General features: G+C 38.4%; 1 protein-coding gene across 1 annotated transcript in view; it reads left to right on the forward strand.

Moving 5' to 3' along the window:
• The window catches only part of celsr3 (cadherin, EGF LAG seven-pass G-type receptor 3), a gene marked incomplete at both ends in the record, with an annotated part of 103,595 nt that overhangs the window by 15,747 nt on the left and 60,487 nt on the right, over positions 1–27,361 (forward strand). The window contains 2 exons of the mRNA XM_079238454.1: positions 7,455–7,798; positions 10,339–10,627. Of these exons, the coding sequence (XP_079094580.1) occupies positions 7,455–7,798; positions 10,339–10,627 (633 nt within the window). The remainder of the gene's footprint in view (positions 1–7,454; positions 7,799–10,338; positions 10,628–27,361) is intronic.

Below are 27,361 nucleotides of genomic sequence, written 5' to 3' on the forward strand. Positions count from 1 at the left end.
CACACGCAAACACACAGCCAAAGGTGCTGAAGAGTGTCTTCTGCCCATTTTGTTGTGCTCCAAAATACCAAATAATTCAACAGAAAAACCGAAGGATTGTAGACAAGGTGAAACCCCTTCACTTCTGCCTGCAGAAGACAGTCCGATTTTACAGCTTGGAGAAGACTAAAACAATGTTTTCTTCAGTCTCAAAATGAATTTTAAAGTTGAACTTGCAGATTTGAGAGAACAGAGTGCAAACAGAGGGTAGATGCAGGATAGAGGATCATGGCTGCAACTGCAAACAGCTGCTAACCAAAGTCCCGTCTGCACGTTGGAGGGGTCACTGCGGATTTGTTTATGAGTACAATAAACACAAAGGCGTGTATAAATGTGATATGGGCCGAAAATGTGAGATGGCATTTAGTGTTCAGCAAAGTTAAAGTGTAAGGATTAGGCTCTCTGTTATAAAAAGGTGGTTTAAACTAGTATGTAGTGTACACTGCAGTGTGTGTGTATATGTTGCATTTGCTCATTCTAGTCTGTTCTACTTAACACCAAATAAAATGAGCGCTCGGAGCCCAGGGAATTGAAAGAGTTTAAAAAAATAGAGCGCAGAAATCAGCTGTCAAGCCCATGCCTGGCCGTGTGAGATTTGCAGTGATGCATACATGCTATTGTTTATGCTTGTGTTATTTTACCGGCGATAATGTATGGCGCTCCTCTATCTTCACTTTACCGTTTTATTTTTTTATTTGTTTATTTTATTTTTTGCTTCACTCACTCATCTATTCAGGAGCCACTTTGTTCACACTTCCACACTCTCAGGGAGGAAAGTCATTATATTTTGGGTGACTGTGCTTCAAACAGGCGTTTCTGTGCTCAATTAACAGCTTCAGACTGCGTGTTCAGAAATGGCTGCGTTTGTTCAGCAGCAGCTGCACCTATTTATTTTGCAGTCCTGAGGGCAGCAGAGAACTCCTCACAGTATGTGCAGCACAGAGGTTTGAAAACTCAGCCTTCTCTCGTGCTTTATTAGGACTTCTCGAGGACGGGGAACTCAGAGGAGAGACGGGAAAAGGCCAAACAAAGGGATGTGACAACACAGTGTGAAATGGGATTTAAAAGCATGAGATTGTGAGTGCATACACTGTGAACTAATGGGCCGAGGGCACAGAGACACTGTTTGGTATGTTTCAGAGTAACATTGCGCAGCTTTTGTTCGGCGCAAATCCGATTTGAATGCTTTTGGTTTTGCGTGTTGGTTGTAATGTATCTCTCCTTTTGGTTTCTTTCCTTTTCATCCTTGACTGAGTTTCAGGAGCAATGCAAAGAGTTTTAGCAAAACCATTAACATTGGCAGTGTCAATGTCATGAACAAACCACTGAAGCATGTAGGGATTTGAACTTCTAACCCAGGCAACATTTGCCTGCACAAGTCGAGCCACTGTGAACGATAAAAAGAACGTGGATCATCATTCAAATACATAAAGGACTTAAAATTTAAAGCATAAATTTTAATCACTTGATGCAAAAGTTTTCTTCACATAGTCTTAATGTTAGAAAAATGTTTTCGTTTCATTTCAATGCTGCAGTTGGATCATGAAAGCTGGCTTTTCAAACATTTATCTGTGCCCTTTTTTATACAATGAACCTGGTGTCTGTGGAAAAAATAAACACTGAAATGTTCTGAAATCATCACCACAGCACAGCGGCTGCTTAACTGTCCCCTTGCCATTAATATCTGCATCCAAGTATTCATAATAAACTCTGCCAGTTGTATTGAAGAAATGCACTTAGTCAAGAATGATGTAGTAATTGTGTAATTATTAATTAGCATGAAGTCATCAAGGTAGATTTCTCAATTCTTTGCACGATATTGAGCAGTTCCTTAGATACTTACCACCTGTATAATGTGAAGTTTAAAGCAAAAGAATGAGGCTGTTTGAAATAGCACTTCCCCTGACCTGTATTTCCAAATCTGTCTTGCTTTCCTCCTCAGAGGAAATGCCATGACTCTTCATCGTGACCTATCCCTCTGCCCTTTACTGCAAAAAATATGAAATGTTTCTAGGGCTGTTTTCACCCCCAGCTGTGAGTTTTAATTGTACGCTACTTTGCAGACTATTTCCATCTGGATTTCCAGGCAGCAAACTTGGGATCCTCTGACATTCAAGAAGCTTTGAGTGTGCTATTAGTCAGGCTACCTGGCACATAGAGATAGCACTAAACTCTCCCAACCCTTTGAAACGCTGGGACCACATACCCACAAAGCGTCTCAGAGCGGGAGCACTGATCGGAGGCCAGCCTCTCTATCGTGGTGTGTCGATGTTCATGCAGCCGTGGAACCTCACTGATGAGTCTAGATCAGTGCGGTTATTCTTAGAACCTCTTTGCACGCCAGCTCCAAGCTTCCGGCCATCTTTGAATTGCAGACACATGAAGGGGAAAATGTTGGCAAGAAGCCCACAGGAGTTGAGAAAGCTTCAGCATAAATGTCAAAAAGTTGTTATTCGTGAAATGCTTTTGTTTTCAGTGGTGCGAAAGATGCCAAAATAAGCCCCCATTTATGGATTTTTGTGCTTGGAGGATATTAATGTTTTATTGTTTCCATGCAAGTTGAGTGCATAGAGATTGGGCAATGCATAAGTTATGACTTCCTGGCTTACTGGGAAGATTAGAGTTACTCACCTCTCACCGAGCGTAGTTCTCTGTTCCCATGTGGTCTGAATATCCCCCTGAATAGTCCTGATACAGAGATGTTGTAGTATATCCTGGGAGTTTAAAAGAAACATATCTGTGGCAGATAAAAGTGCGACACATAGCATCTTCTCTGTTTGTAGCGTTTTACTGGCCTGTGTTAAGTTATTATTATGAATGGTTGGATGGATGGATTTGGAAGTAACAGGATAAAAAGCAACTTGTTTTGCTAATATAGAAAAAATAGAATTAATTTCGCTGTAGTTCTGTCCGTTGTAATTTGTCTTGTTTTTATCACAGCCTTATGTAGCTCAGCATTGAGAAAGATGTTAAGAAGACGTGGGCCCATCAGGTGTTACACTACATGATGTAACAAGAACAGGTCATATATGAAGGTTAAAATGAGCATAGAAGGTTTGTGAAGTAAACACGGTGATGAGAAACTCACGAACATGCCAGGAGTTTCCGCGGTGCTCTTTATTTTATTACAATACTCATCAAGCTTACAAAGCCAGGCTGGACGGCTGCTGTCATGTTGTCAAACATGAATATGAGCAGACTGTATTCATAAAATATGTTTCCATCACCCGAGAGGGGCTTTCCCGGTCTGCTGGGTGCTGTCTGATGTCATCACTATTCGTGAACAACCATAGCATTTTTAAAGGACCATTCCATAAATAGTATTGTTACAGTGGACTGGGTTAGCTGTCTTACTTGTTTATAATCAGCCTTGTAGTTTGTATTGTTATTGTAACTTAAAAATAGTTGAATGTGTTGTTTTGTATGAAGCTTTTCTTGCTGACGCAAGTAGTTCAGAGTAACTTAACCGCATCTCAGGGCATTCACATCAGCCTTTTTGATTACAATCTGAGTCCGTTTGTTGGAAAATTTCCTTAATTGGGTAGCTGTAAATGTGCTAAACGAATTCTGATTTGTACCAAATAAGCGAACTCGGTCCGTCTATAAACGCAAGTCTCCGCCCATTTCAAACGGACCAAACACAGGATGTGGACTACAAAAAAAAGGTCACTTTTTGACTTATTTGTCGTAGCATTGCCTTGTGGGTAAATACATAGCGATCGCATTAAGATTCCTCTGATGCATCTGTTGTTCATATTGGGGTCAATATTGCAGTGTATTTCTACAGTACTTGCATAAGACAAAATAAAAAACCCAAAACAGTGATAGTTTCATCTCCATGTTTAACTCGCAATGGAGTTTTGTTCTTCACGCTGGTCTTGTCCTTTCTTTTACTAAATACTAGAGCAGCACCACCTTTGGTGAGAATGGGGATATATTATTGTAAAGGTTTGGCACATTTGACCAAAGTGCAGGGTGAATGCAATCTCGGTCTAAATGGATACACCCCCCTACAACTGAGCCGAGTCCCCAATTGGACCAAGTCTAGTGGACTGTCCTGATGTGAAGGCACCCTAATGGAACCAGTAACTGGTTTAGATATTTACTGCGTGTTTTATAAGAAAGCCAGATCTGAACTTTGATTTGGGGTCTCTCTGAAAGCTGGTGAAATCACAGTATGGTCACAGTTTAAAACATTACAGGCAATAAAGCTAGCACTTGTCATTTTCAATACAATTTTTCAGCTGAGCATTGATGATTCATTGACTTTGCATGCCTTTGCTATCACATGTGAGCTTCTGGAGAAGATTCAGGTTGTGGCTTAAGCCTGTTATATGCTCCACGAGACTCAAGAACTGGGTTCTTGCTCTCGAGAAGCACGTCTGCAGCGGGGAGGGGTCAGTGCGGGGGGCGATGTCTGCTTTTATGTGTGAACCCGGTTGTTACCTCCACCGAGGAAGTTGTTTTCCCCGGCGTCTTTTTGCTCAAGATAACTTAAAAGGTTACGGACGGATTTTTATAAATATTTCAAGAGTTGTTGCAAATGTAAAAATGAAAAACTGATTAAATTTTGGTGGTGATCCGGATCACTGTTTGGATCCAGGAATTTTTTAAAAGAATTCTTTAACATTGAGCTTGGCGGAGGTTTCCGCTCTCCGCTCTCTTTTTCTAGTTTCATATTTAACGATCAACTTCGTCGGGTTGGGCGGGTCGTGCACACGGCTGGGTCCGAGGGTTTTAATGCCACATGTAAAAATGTTCGTACTTTCTCACCACTTCGATCAGCTGTGGTGGAAAATACTCTGGTCTTGAGAAGTTGTAATACATCTAAGAGTCAACTGTCTTCTTACAATGAACATTTTATTATAAACTAATACAAGCACACGCTGGAGCTTGGAGAGAGAACTCTCTCTGCAGATGCTGAAGTAACACCCGATTATAAACCATGCTTAACTCCTCCTAGTTGCTGGGCAGACCACAGAAAACAATCATTCTCTCCTCCGAAGCTAAACTGAGCTCACTAAGCATCAATCACTCACTATATTACTTTATTACCTTTAACAACTGGTCAGCAGGCAGTTGACAAAAACAGATGTCCTGCAGGAAACTCTTCCTGTCTCAGACTTTGTCTGCACATTCCAGACAAGGATCATATAACTTAAAGAAAGCTTTGTGCATAGACACAAAACACAGCAGGATCACAGCAAATCAATGCATATATGTCTAATACTTAATTCAAACCAAAACCCATAATAATTTCTCCAACACAGCTGTTTTATCAAAACAATCCGTTTTGCCGGCAACAGCAAAAACGTGGAAGCAGCAACTCCGCTTCATGCTTTCTCTGTGTTTACCACGCCCACCTCACATGTCCGACCAATCACACGATACTTCTCGCAGCCCTTCAAGAAAAAAGTTCTACCTGCCATTCATCATTCAACATTCATCTAATGCCAGACTATGAACAGCGTTTAGCTTATGTGTGAAAAAGAGAGAGAGAGAGGGAGAGAGAGAGAGAGAGAGAGAGATTCAGCAGATTATCCCACCTCTTTTCATAGATTCTCGTCTCATTTAAATGACAATCAGAGATCAGTGTCAATTAGTGCTGCGTCTTTGCACTGTGATCCACAGGGCTGATGTTGGCTTTTAGTCCCAACACAAGAACTAATATGCAGTAATGACCAGGGGCTGTATCAGTTGTATACCGTAACATTTTCATCAGCTAATAAGTAAATATAACTGTACATATATGTATTTGTGTGTGTTTGTGTGTGTGTGTGCGTGTAAGCGCATGTGTGTTGGGGGGTCAGTGGGGAGTGAGGCTTGGTAATCTGGTAATCAAACCAGCTGCCACAAGGCCCAACCCCCCAGTTTCCACACATTTATGCTCTTTCTTTATCCTCTGATTCTCCCCATATTTCCACTTCTTTTCAGTGTTTTTCTACATTTTTTTTTTAATTCATTTTAGTATTTTGGTAGCAATATAAAATCAAATGACAAATTTAAATGTCCTCTTCCTTTTCTGTGGGTTTTAGCTGAATTTTTACAGTTTAAATCAGATGACATTTTCAATGATAGTATGACAAAAGAACAAACAATGAAATATTATTTGTCTCTTGTATTCATGCCTAGTTAGTAGACCTCTCCCTTCTTCTCTGGTTTTGCACCACTGTATCCTTTGCCTTTCCCTTTTCCAGTTTTTAATAAACCTCCTTTGCTCTCCTTCACCCTCCATTGCCTCTGTGTCCCCTTGATCTTCTTTGTGTCACTGCCTTCCCTGCGTCCCCTTCACCCCTCGCTCTCCATCTATTGCTGTCATGTTCCTTCTTCCTTGCACTTGCTCTTTCCTTCCATGCTCTTTTGCTTCAGGAACAGTCATGTATTGCTTTCTTACTCTTTCATCTTCTCTGTATTATCATTCACCCTGTTTCAGTTTAACAATGGCTCAATAATACTGGGGAAAAAAAAAAAACAACAACTTCATGCTGGTGCGGTATTCTCCAATTGCTCTCCAGCTAGCTTGTCCAATCAGATTGCTATAGAGCGTACATTATAGACCTGTACTGTACTGCTGCAATGGTCTTTAGATTAAATGTTGGTAATTCATGATCTGATGATAGTAAAACTTGCACCTGTGAAGTCAGAGAAAGGGGGAGGATGTGAGTGTGTTAAACCTGAAGCTAAATCAACTCCAGCAGGTGAATGAAAATGAATGATATTCTATAGAAAATACAAACCTTATTCCTATCAGATACGTCCTTGTCAGCATTCTTCTCTTATTAAATTTAGATAACAATCTGAAGTGTGTTATATTTAATTAAATGAAAATGCAAAAGTTTAATTTAAAAACGGTGTTTTTCCAGTTTGTTGCTGTTGTCTGGATGCAGCTCTTGGCAGCATTTCGACATTTAACAGCCTGCAACATGAGTTTGTAAGCTGCAACGACAAAATGTCTCTTTTTAGACTTGACAGCAGAGTTGTTTGTTGTCACGCTCCTTATCAGAAATAATGAAGTTTTAAAAAAGATTGTGCTTTTTTATGTTTATTTCCCTTGTGTCTTTGCTATTTGGATGTGTAATGCATGATAACATAAATGTGAAATAGTCCTACATGCACATTGTTTTAATCTTTTGACCTGGTTATGACCTTCCCACACGTTCTCCTTCACTCTCTCCATTCATTTATCTCTGCCGTCCGTACCTTTTATTCCTGTCAGCACTTTTCTTCTCTTTTTTTTCCCCAACTTTTTACTTTTACTCCTTTTACCTTTTTGCACTCGTTTTGTCCTCTTTTGCCTTCTACTCCTTCACTTCCTCTTTTACACACTTCATCCACCATCTGCACACACTGCGAATGATCATATGCACCTGTTCACCAAGCAGCTTTTTCATCTTCTCTCTTTCTAAATCTTTCAGATGGTGTCCACAGCATCTCGGCTCAGTGTGTCCTCCGCGTCCTTATCATTACTGAGGACATGCTGGGCAGCAGTGTCACTGTCCGCCTCCAAAACATGTCCCAGGAGCACTTCCTCTCACCACTGCTCGGTAACTTCCTGGAGGGTGTGTCGGCAGTGCTTTCGGTGCCCGTCGAGGACGTATACATCTTTAATATTCAGCAGGATCTGGATGCAGCACCGGGAGGGATACTGAATGTCAGCTTCTCTGCTGCATTGCCAGGCGGGCATTTCTTCCCCTCTGAGGCCCTGGAGGAGCAGCTGTACCTTAACAGACCCAGACTGACATCACTGACACAGATGGAGGTTTGTTCATGTAAAGCAACACACAAACACAGAATTATACTTTTAACTGACTCTCATTGATGTTTGTCACTTTCATACGCCTCACAGAAAATGAGGAAAATGTATTAAGTATTTAGATCACACTGAAAATCACATTTATAGTTGATCCGTGATGGAAAAACAGGATTTTTCTGCCTCATGATGTCAAATTTTGGTTAGTTTTTGTTACACTCCACATAAAACCGAAGCAAAAGTATCTTTACTTGTTATATCTGTGGATTTTCATCAACATTTTTGGTGCTTCAGCAATGCATTTTCTACAAGAAAAGGATTCTATGGTTCCTTTAAAATGACAAATACAAAGCCCTTGTATTGCACATGAAAACTTGACTTATTTTTGTCAATACGTTAATTTTAAATAGTTTTAGTAGGCTTACATCACAAGAAATCATCTCATGATAATGCATGCAAACCGAGAATAATACGGTACAGATGCTAACGGCACAGCAGCCATATGCCTTCATGCAACAATATACAAATGTGACCACAATACGTTATCATGCATAAAATCATGCATACCTGCACACAACGTGCGCATCTCTTACATACATATTTACACAGCCCAAAGCATTTCTACACACTTACACACAGTAACAAGAACACACACACGCACATATGTTGATGAATGTGTGAAATCAAAGTAAGAGAAGATGTATGAGGAGGTGAAAGAGAGCACATCACTGTGAAGCGGCAGGTCAGTGTATGATTTTCACTGTGCAGACACGTCACACACATGCATAACATGTTACACACATGCATAACATGTCACAGACATGCATAAGAAATTTCCACAACCAGACGATCAATAGAAGACACAAGTCTATAAATTTGGCTCATCCAATGAACCGAAAAGAAAACAGTAAATATGTTTTTTCTTTTGGAAAATGACAGATTTTATAAAGCAAAGCAATTTATATTAAAGGGCTTTTATAGTATGAGATGTCTGTGGACACCCTCCAATTGAGTGAAATTTCTCTTCATTGTTAGAAGGAAACCATTTTCTGGATTTTAGTGGGTGCATGTTTAACTGTCTGGGACTGAAAACATCTGATTCCTGCTACACAGCTCTGATCTGAGCACAGCAGACCTTTCAGATTCCAGGGGGGAGATAAATTCTGACAGCAGAAAGGCAATAATCTGATGTTCTCAATTCCAGATACAGGTAAACATGTGCCGGTTTTGTTCAGGTTTATGTTTCATGGTTTGTTTCCAACAGTGGCTTGGGATGTTACAGACCCTGTCTACTGACATTTTCAGCCAGCTCTATCAGTTTTTTTTTTCCTTCTAAGGGCCCATGTATGCTCCTCAACCCAAATGCAGGGATGGGAGGCAGGATGCAGAATCAGGATGTATTTAATTCCAATAACAAAACAAAAACTAACACAGGAGACTTTGGATAACTGAACATGAAGCAAACACAAGCCATGGGTACAGAAACCAGGAGGTATAAATGCAGGAAAACCAAACAAGACACAGGTGTAATGAATTAACTAATGAGTCCAGGTGAATCTAATGAACAGGAACAAAGTTAAACAGAAAACAAAGCACCAGGGAACGAAAGAAACAACATGAAACATCACACCATGACATATATAGGTATGTCTGTTTCAAATGTTGTCAACCATTGCTACCCTCATACTTCTTTTATGTTTCCAAAGTTGTTAATTCATCCACGAGTAGGAAGATCTGAGTTCAGGATTCACTGTTTCAGACAACAGTCGGTAGCGGTAATGCACCACTGTATAGCTACTTGCTAACATGCCCGACAAACTCTCACTATCTTTTTCCAAAAGCTCAACATTTTTGTCCTCGTCATTGTCTTCTCCTGTTACTACTTCTTCTACCTCCTGCTTATTCTTTGCTTGTTACTTTTGCTGGTTGCAAGCTGCTCAACACAGCCCCTCAGCGGTATGGCTCTATTTGCAAGAAAAGTTTTTTTTGTTTGTTTTTTTTGTTGCAAAGGTTTTTAAGTTAAGTTACTTCAATGACTGATGGGATAGAAAGATGCATCTAAAAACTGGGGAAACGTGACAACTAACAGTGGCAGAAGTAAGGCTACTGATGCAAGTCACGGGGTCAGCCTGGGCCAGTGTATACAACATTCATGTAAACTTTTAATAAAGTTTTTATGTGAGTTGCAAAAAAATGCTCTTGGAATACGTTTTAATTTAGCTTCTTGGAGCTAAATTTCACAATTGTTTCTTCCTTTTTTTATTTACAGGGACATGTAGAGACAAAGAGTAATCAAAACTCACTTAAAAGCTTCTGGAATATTATTCTCTTTCTATCATTTCAATGTTAATAATAAAAGCAAAGACAATGTAAAATGATATTTTTTAATGAGCGTTCAGGATTTTCACTATTATTCTTAATTACAATGTATGCTCTCAGGAAAATATTATAGAAGTGTTACACATGTGTATGTGGTGGTTGGTGTCACAGAACTCAGTTGGGAATAATTTCCACAATGACCCACATCTTGTCTTCCTCCATCTCTCCAGGTTCTTCCATTTGATGACAATGTGTGTTTACGGGAGCCTTGTCAGAACTACATGAAGTGCATCTCAGTGTTGCGCTTCAACAGCTCTGCACCCTTCATCTCCTCACCCTCCATCCTGTTCCGGCCAATCCACCCCATAGCGGGCCTGCGTTGCCGCTGCCCAGTGGGCTTTACGGGTGATTACTGTGAGACAGAAATCAACTTGTGTTACTCCAACCCTTGTCAGAATGGAGGGGTGTGTGCCCGCAGTGAGGGAGGCTACACCTGCATCTGTCGTGAAGACTACACTGGTGAGTAAAGCTGTGTGTGTGTGTGCTGTAGTGAGTGTGCACCTTTGTGCGTAGAGGAAGAAACAAAGGTGCATTTTTGCGTGTGGTTGAATTTAACTCTACAACAAATGGTCAGAGTGCAGGACAGGTTCCCAACTGGTCTCATATTGTCGAGGTTAAATCTGGATCTCTGCAAAATCCTGGATACTATCTTCCAGAACAGGAGAAAACAGGGGATCTTTGAAATTTTCATCACTGCAAGAGAACTAATTAAGATATAAACTTATATATATATATAATAAACACCACAATATAGCCAAGATACTGTGGATTCATTATTAATCTACCTAGAGATCTAATAGTGTGTACATTTAAAACAAATCTAAGACTAGATCATCGGCTGGAAATCGCAATATGGGTTGAAATGAGCTGCTTGGTGGTGGTCTGCGTTCTCCAAGAGCTTTTCTAGTTTCACTTATAATCCATTTTAACTGTCTGACTTTTCTATTGCTGACAGTAAAGCAATGTTTAGCATGTGAGAGTTTGTTCATACTTTGGTTCACATCATATCATTGGGCGGCTGTAGCTCAGGAGGAAGAGCAGTCGTCTTTCAACCGGAAAGTTGGGAGCTCGATTTCAGGCTTCCCCGACTACATGCCGAAGTGTCCTGGGGCAAGACATTGAACCCCAAGCTGCCCCCTCGATGTGCCTATCAGGGTATGAGCGTGCATGTGAATGAGTGAATGTGAAAAGTAGTGTAAAGCACTTTGAGTGGTCTGCATGACTGGAAAAGCGCTATATAAGTACAAGTCCATTTACCATTGGTGGGATGTCTTCAGAGACTTACTGTGGTGGTTCAAAGGTTCATTATACAGATATTATGATGGCAATTCCAAAGTTTAAAGACATAATAGTTAGATAATTAAACCTATTTAAAAGCTGAATATACTACAGTAAACAGCAGTGGTTTGAAGTAAAAGGAAATCATTTGTATATAAATGTAAAAAAAAACTAGCATACAAGCCCTAAATGAGATCTATTGCTACAGCAGGAGGTGAATACTTGTAGAAGCCCCAGCAGCTTCTTCATAGTCTGTTTGAATGCGGGGGCCCAGCAGATTAAGATGCACCTGAAAGGGAAAGAGTGAAGTGCACTGTGTGCATTTGATTATTCAAATGTAGTTTTTCACTGTATCCTGCTAAACTACAGTAAAACTGACAGTCAGAGCTTCTTTGTTCATGTCCCACACTGACTTCCGTTTTGATCGTCACTGTTTTTGCTCTTTTGTCATGTTGAGCTGAACATGAAAACGCTTACTGTGACTCCCAGGAGTGATCCTCCTCCTCCTCCTCAGCTACCTTTCAGTCTTTTACACATGTGCTTACAGACACACACAGACATCACCAAACCCCTTCACAATTGTCATTTTAATTATTTTTGCATGAAACAACACAGAAAACATAAACACAAACACTTCCAACCTTTTCTAAAATACCAGGGTGATTCCAGAGAGTCTCGGCTTTGTTTGACTCGATTTATGAGTGAAATGATTGAAAGGCAGCAATATCTATGTGTGTGTGTTAATTTAATCAGGGGATATCTCTCAAAGCCTTTTATTTCAAATCAAAAGAGGAGAGGAGAGGAGGGGAGAAATAAGACCTCTCACAAGGAAAATAATTTTTCTTACCAATGACGAACTTTTCATTAAAAATAAGCAAGCTTAAAATTTAATCTGATCCTTCTCTGGCTTCTCTTCTGTGGACACTGATGGAACGCCCTTTACCTTAAAGACTCATGACGTAACTTTCCAACTTGCCAACTCATTTTATGGCACAGTGAAATCTGTGATGTACACAGTGAGATTGCAGCTGAGTTTCTCTGCACCTTGCGCGATGCTAGCTCATGAATGGCAACACATCATTCTTTTAAAACTAATTCAGTAAAGAAATGCAAGAAAACCTTTTCAGAGCAAGAGAGGAAAAGAAACAGAGACAGACAGAACAAGATATGAGACGAGTGATGGTCTTTTACTTTGTGGAGCGCTCACAGTACAGTCAGGATGCAAAACATCTTAGTGTGTCCCTGAACGATTATGCTGAGAATTTAATGAAGTTTATTGGGTGACTCTCAGCCATTCCTCTAATAATGCTGCTATCAGTCTGTGCTGTAAGGGGACCTTCCATGATGTACTAAGAACTTCTCTTTAGTCTTTATCCTCCATGACCATTGAGAGTGTGAGTGTTCTTGCTTTTTTCTCTCTCTCTCTCAGCAGTGAGCCCTGGCCCAGTGTCATGTTGCTTGTTAAATCCTCTTTCCTATCCTCTCGATCCCAAACTGATCACTGCCCTCCCTGACTCTGGTTCTGTAGGAGATCTCTTCTTCCTAAACTGGAATTTCCACTGTAACCTTGTGTACTCAGGAAAGGAGATTGAATAAAACAGATTCTTCAGTGCAATCTCTTATCCCCTCTCCTCAGCTGAGTTGGCTTTATATGAACAGATTGAATTAGACTCAATTGGATTATTAGGGATTCAGTCTAATTGGATTACAATAAGATTACAATGAGCAGAATTAAGATCATTTGATTGCAAGTACCTTCAGATTACTTGCATAATAATTTGTTGATTGATCCCTTGAAGCGATCACTGCAATCAAGCGTATCCTGTAACTCTCAGTCAGACTTCAGCACTTGTTGGTAGATATTTTGGCCCCCTGCTCATCCGGAAAGTGCTCAACTTTGTCTGGGACATTTTTGTTGGGGTTCTTTTTTTATTTTATTTTTTTGTTTTTTCAGCTCAATTTATTAAAAAGAAAACTCTTATATTACACACACACACACACACACACACACACACACATATACATATATATATATATATATATATATATATATATATATATATATATATATATATATATATATATATATATATATATACAATGTGTGTGTGTGTGTGTATGTATGTATGTATGTATGTATATATATATAGATATATACATATATACATACATACATATAGATATAGAATGGTGAAAGTTATGGAATCTAATATGGCTGCCAAGCAAAATAAAACTCTGTTTGCTATCCAACATTCTTTTTAATCATTTACAGTATGTCTTTACAACTTTAAAAACTCTGGCACCTAAAGGGTTAACATGGAAGCATGGCTGAAAGAGGTAATGGAGCAAGGGGATGGTAGATGAGAGACAAAGAGGAAAATCAGAAGGTTTATGGGCTGATGTTGTGGTTTCCTGCGTTGGTGTTAGGCGTCGTGGTGTCTCATCATCGCCTTGGGCTAGAAGGAGGGAAGAGAGATGGATGATGGTGGATAGACAAGGTTGAATTGATTCTGCAACACACAGATATCTCCAGATATTCCCTAACCAGGTTTATGCTATTCCTTATTCCTTTTATTTTCAGCCTAAGTTTCTTGAATCCATCCCTTCACAAGTTCTTTGTAACATGGGCTATTTTTCCCTGAAAATCTATAGATGACTCTCACAGGCAGGAACCAATCCTGGGGTCTTGACCAAGACTGAAATTATTGTTTTTTCCTCTGAGGGTGTAAAATCTTTTTGTATGAAATCACAACTTCCTTCATATCTAACTCTGGTGTGATCTGTGAACAGCTTTTTGTGTGTCTTTGGAGCACAGATGACAATGAGTGCCTTGATCTTGGAGTGTCAAGGGCAGAAGATGAAAGCTTACTGGACTCTAAAGACAACTCACCTCCTCCATGCATACTGACATTGACAATAGTGACCTCAAATAAAGCAGTCTCCAAACTACTCATTTGACCTGTAACATAAATTCATTTTCAACCCTTTGATGCTTGCTTACTGCTGCTTTTAATAGTTAACAAACTCTGTGTTAAGGTTAATACCGAACCACCAACCCCAGACAGACTGTCACTGTTGGGAACCAATAGATGAATCCTTGGAGTTAATCAAGGCTTTGGATGAAATCCTGATGCAGTGAATGTTAACCCCTGTGTGTTAAGGTCTAGGGTTAATGTGGTGTGAAAAGTCTTTAAGTTTATTGATGTTGTGTTACAGGATTTCAGACTGATCAGAGCAGCTTTAACGCCTCACAAGCCTTTGAAAGTGGACACTTTAAAATGGGTTTTGTAGAAAAAGAAAAAGCCAGGTGTCTGTACAAACATTAGCAGCTCTATTTTAGGAGAGTGTGTTCCATGAGGACTCTAAAAAAATCAATATTCTTATTTACTCATGTTTGCACTGAAAACCATCCAGGGCGGCTTGACCACAGCAGCAGTTTAATAGTAAGACTTAATTTTAAAAGTTGTTAATTGCCTGGTTGGAGCTTCTGTGAATATCTGTGTCAAATTATACAGCAAACATAAAGCAATAGATTATATGAAATGAGAAAAATCTTATTTATTGCAGAGGATGCATATAAATAAAGAAAATCTGATAAATCAATGGATAAAAATCGATATTTTCGTTTTAAATATAATGGATAAAAAATTGTTAAAAGGATTAAAATGACATTCACTATAAAATCTATAAAACAAAATAAAAAACAACTATATTAATATAGAAACATACAGAATAAGCAAACAAAATCAGTCGTCTGAACTTTTTAAACTTTGTGAGCTGACATCTGCCTCAGTAAAACATTTATTTAAGTAAGAGTAAAACAGGTGTTGTGCTTTAAAAAGAAAAATTAAACAAAGGATTGCTGCCCAAAGACTGATATAAAAAGGTCTTTTCAATGATCCACTCCAATAGATGAGTCCAATAACTGTTAAAGCACTAATAATGCCTGTGTCATGAAACTGCACACAGTGGAAAGGCTGCTGTTCATGTTAGTGATAATGTTGTTGCGGTTTTATCTTATTAGAAAAAATTACTATCTTATTAGATTGTTTTTTTTTTTTTTTTTTTAAAGAAGACATTATTAGACTTTAGCTGAAGTAAACTATTTGGCAGTGTTCAAATATGCATCATCATGTAGGGAATGGATTTGTAATCTAAGCAAATCAAAATATTTTCATTTCTTCATCTGCCTTTTAATATTAAGTCCACTTTTTTTTTCATTCAGCACAATTGTTACTTGATGAACACTTTCATTTTGAAAGGTCCAACAACTTATCTGTAATAATCAGTCAAAAAAGTGTTCAAAGACTCTTTTATGGGGTTAAGATGGGCAGATAGTGATGAGTCATTCCTGACAATCAAGTTAGAGAAGAAATTTGAGCTCAGTCTCACAAATTATATGCACTTATCACTTTTATACTTTGCTGTCTTTCACAGTAGGCTGAAATTAGACATTAAATATCCCCGAACAGCTTGGGAAACTGATAAAACATGATAAATGTTAGGTATTAACAACAAGGATTAACTTAAATATTCATAAATCCGTTGTTAGGTAAGTGTCACTTTGCCCGAGGGTGGCCCACAAACAGGTAAATCTTATCACCTTATAATTTATACACATTTAAAGTAACTCTAATAGATTTAGGAGCTATCAACGGAGGTTTCACCAAACTGCAAAAATTAATGATGACAAAACCTTTCTGTAATGCCATACTCCTATGAATTGGTATCAAATGTAAGAACTGTGGGCTGAGACTAAAGGATAATACAATATTAATTTAGCTGAATTTACATGGAGGATTAGTCTAATTAAATTGATTAAATTAATTCAGGCTCTCTGATGTACTAGTGTGATTTCAGCTGCTGATTTTTCAAACAACTTGCTTAATAGTTCAACTCTACTTGCACTCATCAGTGAGCTTAAGCTTTTCCCATGTTGGCTTATCCATCCATTTTCTGCACTCGCTTAATCCAATCCATGGTGATGGAAGAGGGGCTGGATCTTATTCCAGCTGCTCTCAGACTTGAAGCGGGTTACACCCTGAACGGATTACTAGTCCATCTCAGCAACTTAAGTTAGCCTAATTCTTATTCAGTATTTAGTACAAATCTACATCTGTGTTTTGTAAACAGAATAGGAATTCAATTTGACACACAACACAAAATGATAGCCTAACCTGATTTATCTCAAACACATATACAGTACAAGAACAAATAAATTCACATTTCTGTCACAGTGTACGTTATTTGAGAAGGAGCAGTAGGAAGCCCAAGGCTTATTTAGATACTACTCCTTATTTACAGTCTTTTGTTTAACACAATTATATTGCAAACCTTTACATACTGAATCATCAGTCAAAAGACAAAACAAATTAAATAAGGAATTGTTTTCTTTTTTTAAAATATATTTATCCAATAACAATTCCTTTTTTTTTTTTTTTAAATGCAAAATATTAATATTTGTTTTTAAATCATCAATTAGTCCATTCAACAAGTTTACTCCAGTAATGGATATACATCTGATTTTTTGGGGCAGTGCTAACATATGGCTTTTGTAACACGGCTTTACCTCGCAGACTGTACACAGCAACTCTGTCTTTAAGAATATTTTGGATATTATATGGCCTTATACCTTACCATCCATCTTTATATCATCTATACTCTCACAGAAGAGGGTTGATCTTCCACTCAGTTGAAGGTTGACGTCAGCTCAAAGGGAAACCACATGTAAAATATGTTTACAAGTTCATATATATATATATATATATATATATATATATATATATATATAATTTTTTTTTTTTTTTTTTTTTTTTTTTTTCTTTTTAGAGCTACCATTAATTATTCATTAATTTTCTCTGCCCCCCTTTTCCAGTTTAGGGTTGCAGTGAAACTGGAGCCTATCCCAGCAATCAGCTGGTGAGAGGCAGGGTACTTGCTGGACAGGTCACCGGTCTATTGCAGGATCTGACAGCAGACATTGTAAACATATTGTAGTATTTTACAAAGTTGTACCATTCATGAACTTCAGATAAAAACCTCATCTGAGTGTGATGATGTTGCTCCGTTACACAAAAAGTAAAGATGTAGCAAAAAACCAATGAAACAAAAAATAAAATAAAAATCTTACTACTAGTATGATGTTAGATATGTAAAAATTCAGAATCTTAAGTGCTTACACCTCTGATGTCAGTGGTAACAATAGCTCAACAGTCATTAACCCTGAAAGCAGCATTAGATAAGTCCCCATTGTATAATATGCCTTAAAGGTGGAGATGATAGTAGGCAGAAAAATGGGGTATCTGATCATTTTCATAAAGTAAAAGAGCAATAGATTCAGAAATGATGAAGCAAAATGCACATTATGTAGATTACAGTATCCATAAAATGGGGATATGCCTCACAGAGCTGAATGATGTAAGGAGAAGATCAGAGACAGAAAGATAAAGGCAGGGATGCAGGTTGATGCAGCTGTAAGACGATGGAATATGAGGAGCGAGGAAGGAGGTAGAAATCAAATCTGTAAGATGTGGCGAAGCCATTGGTACTTTATAAAGATGTAAGCTGAGAAACAATAGAGTTATGTGATGGAGAACAAGATGGAGAAGAAGTGCGGTAGGCATAGGTGAAATTAGTTTTGGATGTGATAAAACAGTTATGCATGTTAGACGGAGAAATTTACCCCTGCAGATAGGAGGGGAAAAAGATCAAACATGAGGAGCAAATCAGCTGTGTGAAGCTTGTGAAGATGAATACGCTGATTAAGATATTTTAGCTTTCTGAATGAGGTGAGAATATTTGAAAGACAGACAGAAAGCAATAGAAACAACCAAAAGAGAGGAGAAGGAGCCAATTTAGTTGGTTGAGATTAAATTGAAGTACTTTTAAATAAGTAGTTAAAGATTGAAAATTAAGCCTGACAAGATGAAGAGAATGAAGTTACTAGTGACATTTTGAGAAGAGCTCATGAATGAGGATTGAGGACTAAATGCTGTTTGATTATACAAGTTGGAAGGTATAAACTATTAAATAAACACTTGTGATTTGTTGCAAAGGACATTAAACAAACAAATGTAGGAGTTTAATTATGTTCAGGTGCTTATAAACTATTTTCTTCTACTTGGATACAAGCTGGTTATTAAAGATAAGCAACAAGTTTCATTGTGTGCCAGGTTCACCCATCTCTTTCCTGTACAATGAATATACTCACTGTAGAGATTTTACACTTAATTTAAACTTAGACCTTCATTTTAATTAGAATCCAGTCCCAAATATTTTGTGTGTTTGAGGTTCAATAACATTTTTTGCAACATAAAGACCTGAATCTCCTCTGTAAAATGATTTGGATTCTGGTTAAAATATGGCCTTTAAATTTTACAGGTTCTCATATTGTATTTTAAGTAGGCTGCTATAAATATATACTTTTCATAAGACTGAAAAAATATTGACAGGTGCAAGTAAATAAAAAAACATGACAAAAAAAATAAAATAATTTTGTTCTTCAGGAAACAGCCAGATTCTTGGTCCAGAGGCTGCTGGCAGAAATGAGCTCTTGTGCCTGTCTGTCTTGCAGTGTAGTTGAAGAAGCCTCTGACTGAACAGTGTTGATTCCTCAGTGTTGTGTATATTATGTAGAATATTCCATTACATGATAGCAGCTTGCGCAGCATTCTTCACTAGATAATCGGCTCCAAGTGGCTACAGATTTCAGTGTAGAACTGGCAAGAGAGTTGCACTGCATTTGGATCACAAGATAGAAAATGAATGGGGGAATAAACGGGGTTGTCTGAGCACAGTGGGTGATCAGACTAGTAAGGCCTGTTAAGTTACGGCAGACAACATATGCCTCTAGCACTAATACACAGACATGTTTTATCAGGAAAAGGAGCTTAGCTAGCCTTTAATTGAAAAGCTTCCTTGATGCAGGTTTTCTTCTCTGAAATACAAGCATGACCTTAATGCCTGTACATACTTGTGTTTTCATATGTGCATCAGCAGGGAATCTAGTTTTTATTCCTATCAGAATTTCTCATAATCTCTGACTCATGCAAAGCTCAGCTTTCTGGTTTCCCCCCTCAGGAATTTGGCTTCACAATGTTAGTTTTTTTTTATTTTATTTTATTTGTGCATTTAATTTTGGTTAAGTGCATCACTGCATGGTTGTCTGATCCAGAATTAAAGCAGTGTTGAGACTTATAAACTCAGTGATGTTCCATTTTATTTCCTTTTTTTTCCCTTTCTTACAGCACACAAGAAAAAGAAAGTAAGACAAATGGCAACTCAGTTAGTTTCAAAGTGGTGTGACAGCTGAGAACAAAAGAGAAGAAGTAAGGGTCAGTGATGAGCTCGGAAGCGATGAGACACAAAGAATAATGAGTATAAACTGACGAGAGGGCATTAAAGGTGAAATTAAGATGATCCCTCGAAGCAGAAAAAGAATAGTGTGTTAATATAAGAGAAAACACTGGAGAAGACTGAGCTGTAATGATAGAGAGTGAGAAGTCAGGATGACTAATGGATAAGAGGAGGATCTGTAGGAGGATGAAGATTGTAGTTTGGAGGAAGAAGAGAGAAGAAAAAACAGGTCAGATGGCTGATAGTTGGTCAGAGATAATGGTATATGATGGATTCAGAAAGTGGTATTAATTTTAAAAGTCAGTAAGCGAATGAATGATTGTGTCGTGTGTGAGATCAGGTCATATAAAATTAAGCTGTGTACCAGAGCTACAAGAACGCTTAGTTTTTGGAATAAGTTTTATGAAATGAGCAGAAATTGTACAGGAGGAAATGCAGACATCTAAATACATAATGGACATGATTTGAAAATGTGCATGCTAAATGAAGTGACACACTGCAGGGGACAAGATTTGCTGACCTTAGTGGAAAAAATGCATTAAACAGTATGTGGTGAAGGAAAGAGGAGGCTAGATTTGGGATGGGAGGTTGAGCTTGGGAGCAGGATGGAGGGAAAAGAAAGGGGATAAGGTCAAAGTTATACAAATTTTGTCTGTTTAAGGACATTTTTGCACATTTCATCAGTATGGGGTACATTTTTAACACTAAATCAGGTGAAAAGTAAATGTGGCCAAAGGGTTCTAAAAATATGCAAGCTCTCTGCGTTGAGTTACTGTACTAGCAGAGTTAAAGGAGCTCTGGAGCCTGCTTTTCAATTCCACACATAACTCATCTCCAACTGGACTGTCAGCACTGCAGCGCAGGTAATGTTGCCACCCGATTTTTATTGGAAAGACAAATGTGTAGAAACAATACCGTAACTGATGAGACAGCTGGACAGTAGCTTTTCTTTTGGATGACATCTTAGAAAAAATTACCCCAAGGGCTATTTCATCATCAGTGTCACCTGATGATGTCATCCCTATTCATGACACAAGCTTTAAATCCCAGCCTCAGGTCATGGCAGCATGTGTTTTATGGATAGGGACTTAAATTGTCAATACCACAGTGTTGATAGTGTATGTTACTTCTTCCAGCGTGGGTTTGACATTGTCTTTGGATTTCTACCAATCAGAATATTTAAATGCAATTATATTGCTGTTTTACATCTGTTGGTGTTTTAAATATAGTATGTTTTTTTTTTTTTTAAATATACTGGAAATTCTTTGTATTTACAAATGTGAAGACATCAAATTCACATTTGACCAAATGAGGATTTGTATTACTCATTACTCATCGCTTAAAATCAGAAGAGCCCTTCAAGGCCTTTTTCATGTGTGGGCTAAAAACAAAAAGGAGCTGGAGAAAGACCCACAAAGGCAACACAAGAGGAAGGAGAAGGGGGAAGCAACTGGGAGTGTGTGGCCTCTAGGGATGCACCATGTGTTGGGGTGGAGGAAGAGGGTGTGATGGGGTAGGCGACTGGGCGGAGTGAACTAAGATGCCGGGGGTGGTTGAAGAATACTGGCTTTGATGAATAAAACATCCGCGTGAATGAAGGGGTGGTGTGAATGCATTAAAGCTGCCGTAGAGGAAGAAATAAAAAAAAAAAAAGAAACGATAAGATAAGATATGGAAGGAGATGAAGAGAAAGGAAGTGCAAAGTGTGGAGTTTAGAGAGAGATGTGAGCGTGGAGGTAAGAAAGAAAATGAGCAAGGCAAAAAACACGCAGGTGGTTGTGGAGAAAATAAAGGAGGTGAAAATAAAGCTGTGGTTTTACACAACAAAGATGCAAGAGGAGTCAGAACTTCTGAGACTTAAGATGTGTTTTAAAGTCTGGGTTGAGTAGGAAGGACAAAGGAAGGAATTTTATATTATGGATGAAACATATCAAGTGGGTGTGGTTTGGTGTGTGTATGTGCGGTAAACATGTAAATCCTTTCATCTGAATTGAGCAAAATTGAAATAAAAAGTCATTTAAAAATGTCTGTTGACTGTTGAAATCAGAGAGGAACTGTGGAGTGGGCTAAAATATTCAATAATCTTTCCTGATGTGTTACAGGAAACGTACCTGTTACTTTCCTCCAGTGGGATGTGTGCATGATGTGTCCCATTTTGTGTGTTGTGTGTGCGGGTGTGTGCTTCTTTGTTTGACTGCATGCTTGTATGAATTAAATGCCATCTTGTCTGTGTGTCTGTGCATGTTTCGATTTTGGTATGCTCATTAAAAACCATCTGTGCACATAGATGATGTGTTTTGTGTGCTTTCTTGCTATGGGACACCCACTGTTTAGTAATCACTTGACCTTTGTGTCCGTTTGAGGAGGAGACTACACAGAGAGAAATGGGGAATTGTGGACTCTTTAGTGTGGTTTTGTGCATGTGTTTGTCCTGTTAGTGTTGATAAGTGTAAGTGCAGGAGTAAAGAGCGCCACTTCGCAAGATGATGAGAAGAATTAAAATTAGTGTAGAATGAGTGAGATGATTGTTCTGATTTTGTTCTTTTACTACAGTATAAGTGTGCTTTTTATGCATAGATGTTCACGTTTTTTTTGTTTTATTTTTATTTATTATATAGATTTTTTATCTTCCTTGTCAATTTATTTCCTTCTAGTCTGTCATCGTGAGCATAACTCTGTGCATAATGAAATAGTGTGTGTGTGTGTGTGTGTGTGTGTGTGTGCATTGTTTGCATGCTTTTTTTTAAATAGATGTCTGGGTTTAAGTCTCAACACACGCATAATTCATGAGTTTTAATGCCTATTTATTTATTTTAATATTAATGAGAGGGTCTGCGCGGATGAGTGGCTGCAGCAAACAAAGGGGTATGGCGTGGCATCAGTGTATGACTGTGTGTGTGTGTGTTTGTGTGCGGGGCTTCAGAGTTTAATTGGGTCCCCGTTGTATGAGCTTACATAGGAGTGTGTTTAACGTCAGAGGTGTGAGAGGATGAGAGAAAGCTAAACGAGGACAGACAGATGTGATAATTTCAATGTCCTTGGGCGATTGTAAGCTGAGCTGGGTGTTTGACTGGTGTCTTGCAATATCTATGCATAAGTGTGTGTATCCGCGGGGTGAAACGTAAAATTAGTTGACTCAGTTGCACGTGAAAGGAGGGGGTGTGGGGAAATGGGGTGATGAAAAGCAGCATGGACATATGAATAAACTGATAAAGTGAGAGAATGATAGATGAGGAAGTTATAATTCAGATAAATAGAGGATGAAGAGGAGTACTCGAGCTAAGGGAATTACTTATTGATGGATGAAGGTAGATAAAGCAAAGGACAAATGAAGTAGTTTCTAGCTTTAATTTTTTTTTCTTTTTTTGTTTTGCACAAACTAAATGTGCCGCTGTTTATGCCACACTTTCACATTCAGTTTGTTTTGTCACAAAGAATCAGACCTGACTGCGTGCGCTTTTACAGCTTTTCTGCTAGTGTGTCTCTGCGTATGATTTTTGCGTTTGTGGTCATGACTCACCCTCGAGTGTCTGCTTTTGTGTGTTTTAACAGTGTGTGTCCATGTCTTGTGCATGTCAGATGATATTTGTATCCAAATGATCATGAGGAAAGGTGAAGACTTTTATTGACTTGCAACTGTAATGCACTGCGTGTGTATGCGTGTGTGTGCGTTGCAATAACATGTAGGAACTGCCAGTGGGTTCTCTGGCACCTAACAGCAGCACAAACAAAGTGCCAGCAGAGACAGTTACGCGATCAAACCCGACAGCCTTGAGGGCAGAAACAATGTGTGTGTGTTTGTCTGTGTGTGAGAGAGAAAATGGGAGAAAAATGCGCAACTCGATGTGCCTTTATGGCTTTGTTTCAAGTGAAAAGATGATCTGCATTGCATTTATTATTGATGTGTTTGCATTTTTGGTTTGTAGTTTGTGCGCTTGTGTGTGTGTGTGTGTGTGTGTGTCTTTGAGGTCGTCAGCAGGTTTCAAAAGTGGGTCCTTAAGGAGCCATCTATCTTAAGGCTACTTTCAAACCCCGTCTGCTCTGGTCACATGAGGGCACTGGGTGTGGGTGTTCTTTGTGTGCAGCTGCTAAATGTCAGACAGTGTGTGTGTCCAAATACGCTCGAGGAAAGGTGAACAGAGAAAGTGAATGTGTATACCTACACACCTTTTTATGTAGTTGTGTGTGGGGGTGTGTTTTTGTGTGCCTGTGTGTGTTGTGTGGGTGGTTTATCCTCCCGAGATGCTCCAGACTGGCAGCAAAATCTGTGCGTATTGTCATCTGCAGATTTGTTTTGTTCATTGTGTTTTTATTTTTCTACCCAATTTGGAAGCAACAGAATCCAAGTCAACAAGAAAATACTTTTATTCCTTTTCATTTCTGCAGAGATGCACTTGCTCATCCAACGCAATGTTTTGTGGTGGTCTGGTGAAAAGTTGCAACCATGCTATGCCGGTATCCATAGCTGTCATTTACTTGAGTGATCATAATTGTTCAATTGTTAAGGACCCAGCACTATTTACATTTTAGGCATTCAGAGAATTTAGTCCATCTGGGAAGAAAAGAGACGTGTGATACAAGGGCACAGGTTTGATTTTGACATTGGTAGGGGAAATAAAAGCAGATCACAAGTCACTCACAAGAGAAGCTTGAGACAATTATGGGCTGAATCTACTGAAGGTTTATATGTGCTTATTTACTAACAGCGCGCAGAGGGTTGCTTCTTTCAAAGGTCCAAAATAGCATGTCTTCATCCAGTTGTTTGCTGCAATGAATACGCAATATAGGGCGTTCACACACTATTTTCCATGTGTTGAGAGGGGAAAATTAAATTATATTGATTTAGGCCCTGCAATGTGATTGATCAAATATGAGAGCAATTTTGCTCATAAAAAATGTGCCTATATTTAACATGTTTCAAAAGGACGTGCAAACAGTATGTGTGCTGAATTGCGAACATGGTTGTGGTTATTATCACAAGAAGACAAAGCAAGGAGACGCAGAGAATGTATTTTTCATGCTCGTGTGAATATTATTCTGATAAATGGGCAAGCGCCCTGCGATGGACTGGCGAGCTGTCCATCCCTGTGAACCCTGCCTTTCGCCCAAAGACTGCTGGGATAGGCTCCAGCTTCCCTTCCGAACCTTAATTTGACTAAGCAGTTAGGATAATGAATAAATGGGGAAACAGTAATCAAAACATATTGCTTATCTAGCATTGCCATTTTTGGAGTTGTTGGAGGAACTCGAGATGGATTTGGAGAGGAGTCATACATACCTGCAAAATGATAGATGTTGTGTGTTACTGCTGGGATCCTCCAATGCCATTTTTCAGATGTGCTGTCCAAGTCCTAAAGGTGCTGTCCAAGTCCTAAATGCCATGTGTCCCGTTCATGAGGCTGAACAAGTTTTTTTTTTTTTTTTTTTTTTTTTGCAGTAACTAGATTTTCCAGAGTTGTAGGAGCAAATGTTTGTACCCATGTGCAAAATATCTCAGGTCAGTGCATGGTTCTTATATTTTAAATAGAAAGTCTAAAAAGTTGCGCATTCAGTTTTTTTTTTGGTTTTTTTTTGCTAGCTTGTAGGTGGGTCAATTTATGAAAAATAAATGAGGCCTATCATAGAAACAAGAGTCTGTCACATTCATGTTTTCTTTCTTCTTTTACGGGGACATTCACCGTATTCCTCCACCTGTTTTATTTGCAGATGTTTTATGCTGATTATTCTTTTGTTTAACATCTAATCTCTATCATTTTGCACTTTATACATTTGTTCCCTTGTAGTGTTTCTTTGTGTGTCAGTCAGATTTCTCTGCTGTAAGTCATGTTTTCTTTCAAAACTCACCTTTTTGCAAACACAAAGCATGCAAAACCCTCATTTAAATAGAGTCTCGAACATGGATGGATGCATGGTTAGATGGATGGATGTATGTTATTTCTTGGTCTGTTAAGTTTAATTAAATGGTCACAACAAGCTTGTTGGTAAGTGTTGGCAGTAGTGGTTGTTTGGCTCTCTTTGTTGTGCCTGCCTCTCGCCTGGTGGCTGCTGGGATGGGATCCAGGGGTAAGCAGGTGTAGACAATGGATGGGTGAATAGACAACAGTACTTCCATTACTGTAATTTCAATGTACCAATCTAATTAAAATGAACACATAGTCTCTCATCTATGTGCAGAACTCATTACCCTTAGGAGACATAACTGCATCAGTGTATTCATTTCAGTGAATAATCTTAAAGGGGAGTAACCCAGAAGTTCATTCTCAGTGGTCCCTCTTTGTGTCGTCATTTCTTGTCACAGGATTATCATGGAGTGCCTTCTTGAATGGTGGTTATACTGTTTTGATTATGTAGGAACTTGACCCAACTTAGTTTAGTTCCCAAATTGATTAAAATACTTTTTTAAAAAGTGATGTAATTTTGCTTTTATTTGCCATTAAATTTGTCAAATGAAAAATTATATCATGCTAATTAGCTGTTTTCTGGAGAATTTCACTGCTTAAAGCTGCTTTAATTAATTTATTTACAGTTTTATGGTCGCACCACATTTTCATTCTCATTTGATCTGACTTGACTTATTAAATTTTGTGTATAGCATTCAGTTTTACATAAAGTAAATTTGATACGATGACCGCTGCCTGTGTGCCTACAACAACTCAGACCCTCAAAAAAATTGCAAGACAGACCTTTAGCACTAATACTTTTCTTTGTTTTTCAATTAAATGCTTTTCTTTTATTCAAAGCTGGGATTTTGATCACTTGTTAAAAGCTCTGTTTCTCCTCATCAATAAGTCACTTTCAACTGATACACTTAATGAGTTTCAGTGGAGGATTTCAAAGGATTCAGAGCTAACAAGAGGATTTGTTTCTGGCTTACTAATCATCTAAAGGGTTAAGGTTTCAGATTTGTTAGAAAATATAAAATCTTTTTATGAGCATGGAAGCTGTATTGTATTGATTAGGGTTGAGTATTGAGCTTTTTGCATAAACCAAGAGGGAGTGGTGCAGTACAGGATCACACTACGTAAATGCGTCCGTTTATTAATATTAAGTTGAGGTTTTGAATTTATAAGGGGAAAAAAATAGCGAAAATATTTTTGCACACTGATGCATAGTTAGTACGTGATTTCAAACTTCTTTTCTAATCATTGTTGTAAAATCAAGAAAATATTTAATCTAAGTTATAAACCACATGAGATAAAATGCAGCTGGGCAGAAAAATGCTTGGGTGTACAGCATCTATTTGTTTTAATGGACTAAGTGCAGTGAGTTCAGGACTTATGAATATTAATTACCTAAAATCAATTTGAAAACAAGCTTACAGTAAACCTGTCCACATACTGATGGGAAAAGCTGCCTTTTAAAACTTGAAGCCAATGTACACTAAAGGGTGATAGAAACATTTTTATTTGTTTCACTAAAGGACATTAGAAATGGTTTTACAGGCACATACTCAGTCAGCTGTATTGTTATTGTTGCTACTGAGCAGTGGTGAAATCCAGGGTACACGGAGTCAGCATTGAGTATACCCACTTCTAAACCCCCCGTGATGCTGGTTTTACA

This window comes from Telmatherina bonti (assembly GCF_933228915.1).
Source record: "Telmatherina bonti genome assembly, chromosome: 4".
Lineage (NCBI taxonomy): Eukaryota > Metazoa > Chordata > Actinopteri > Atheriniformes > Telmatherinidae > Telmatherina > Telmatherina bonti.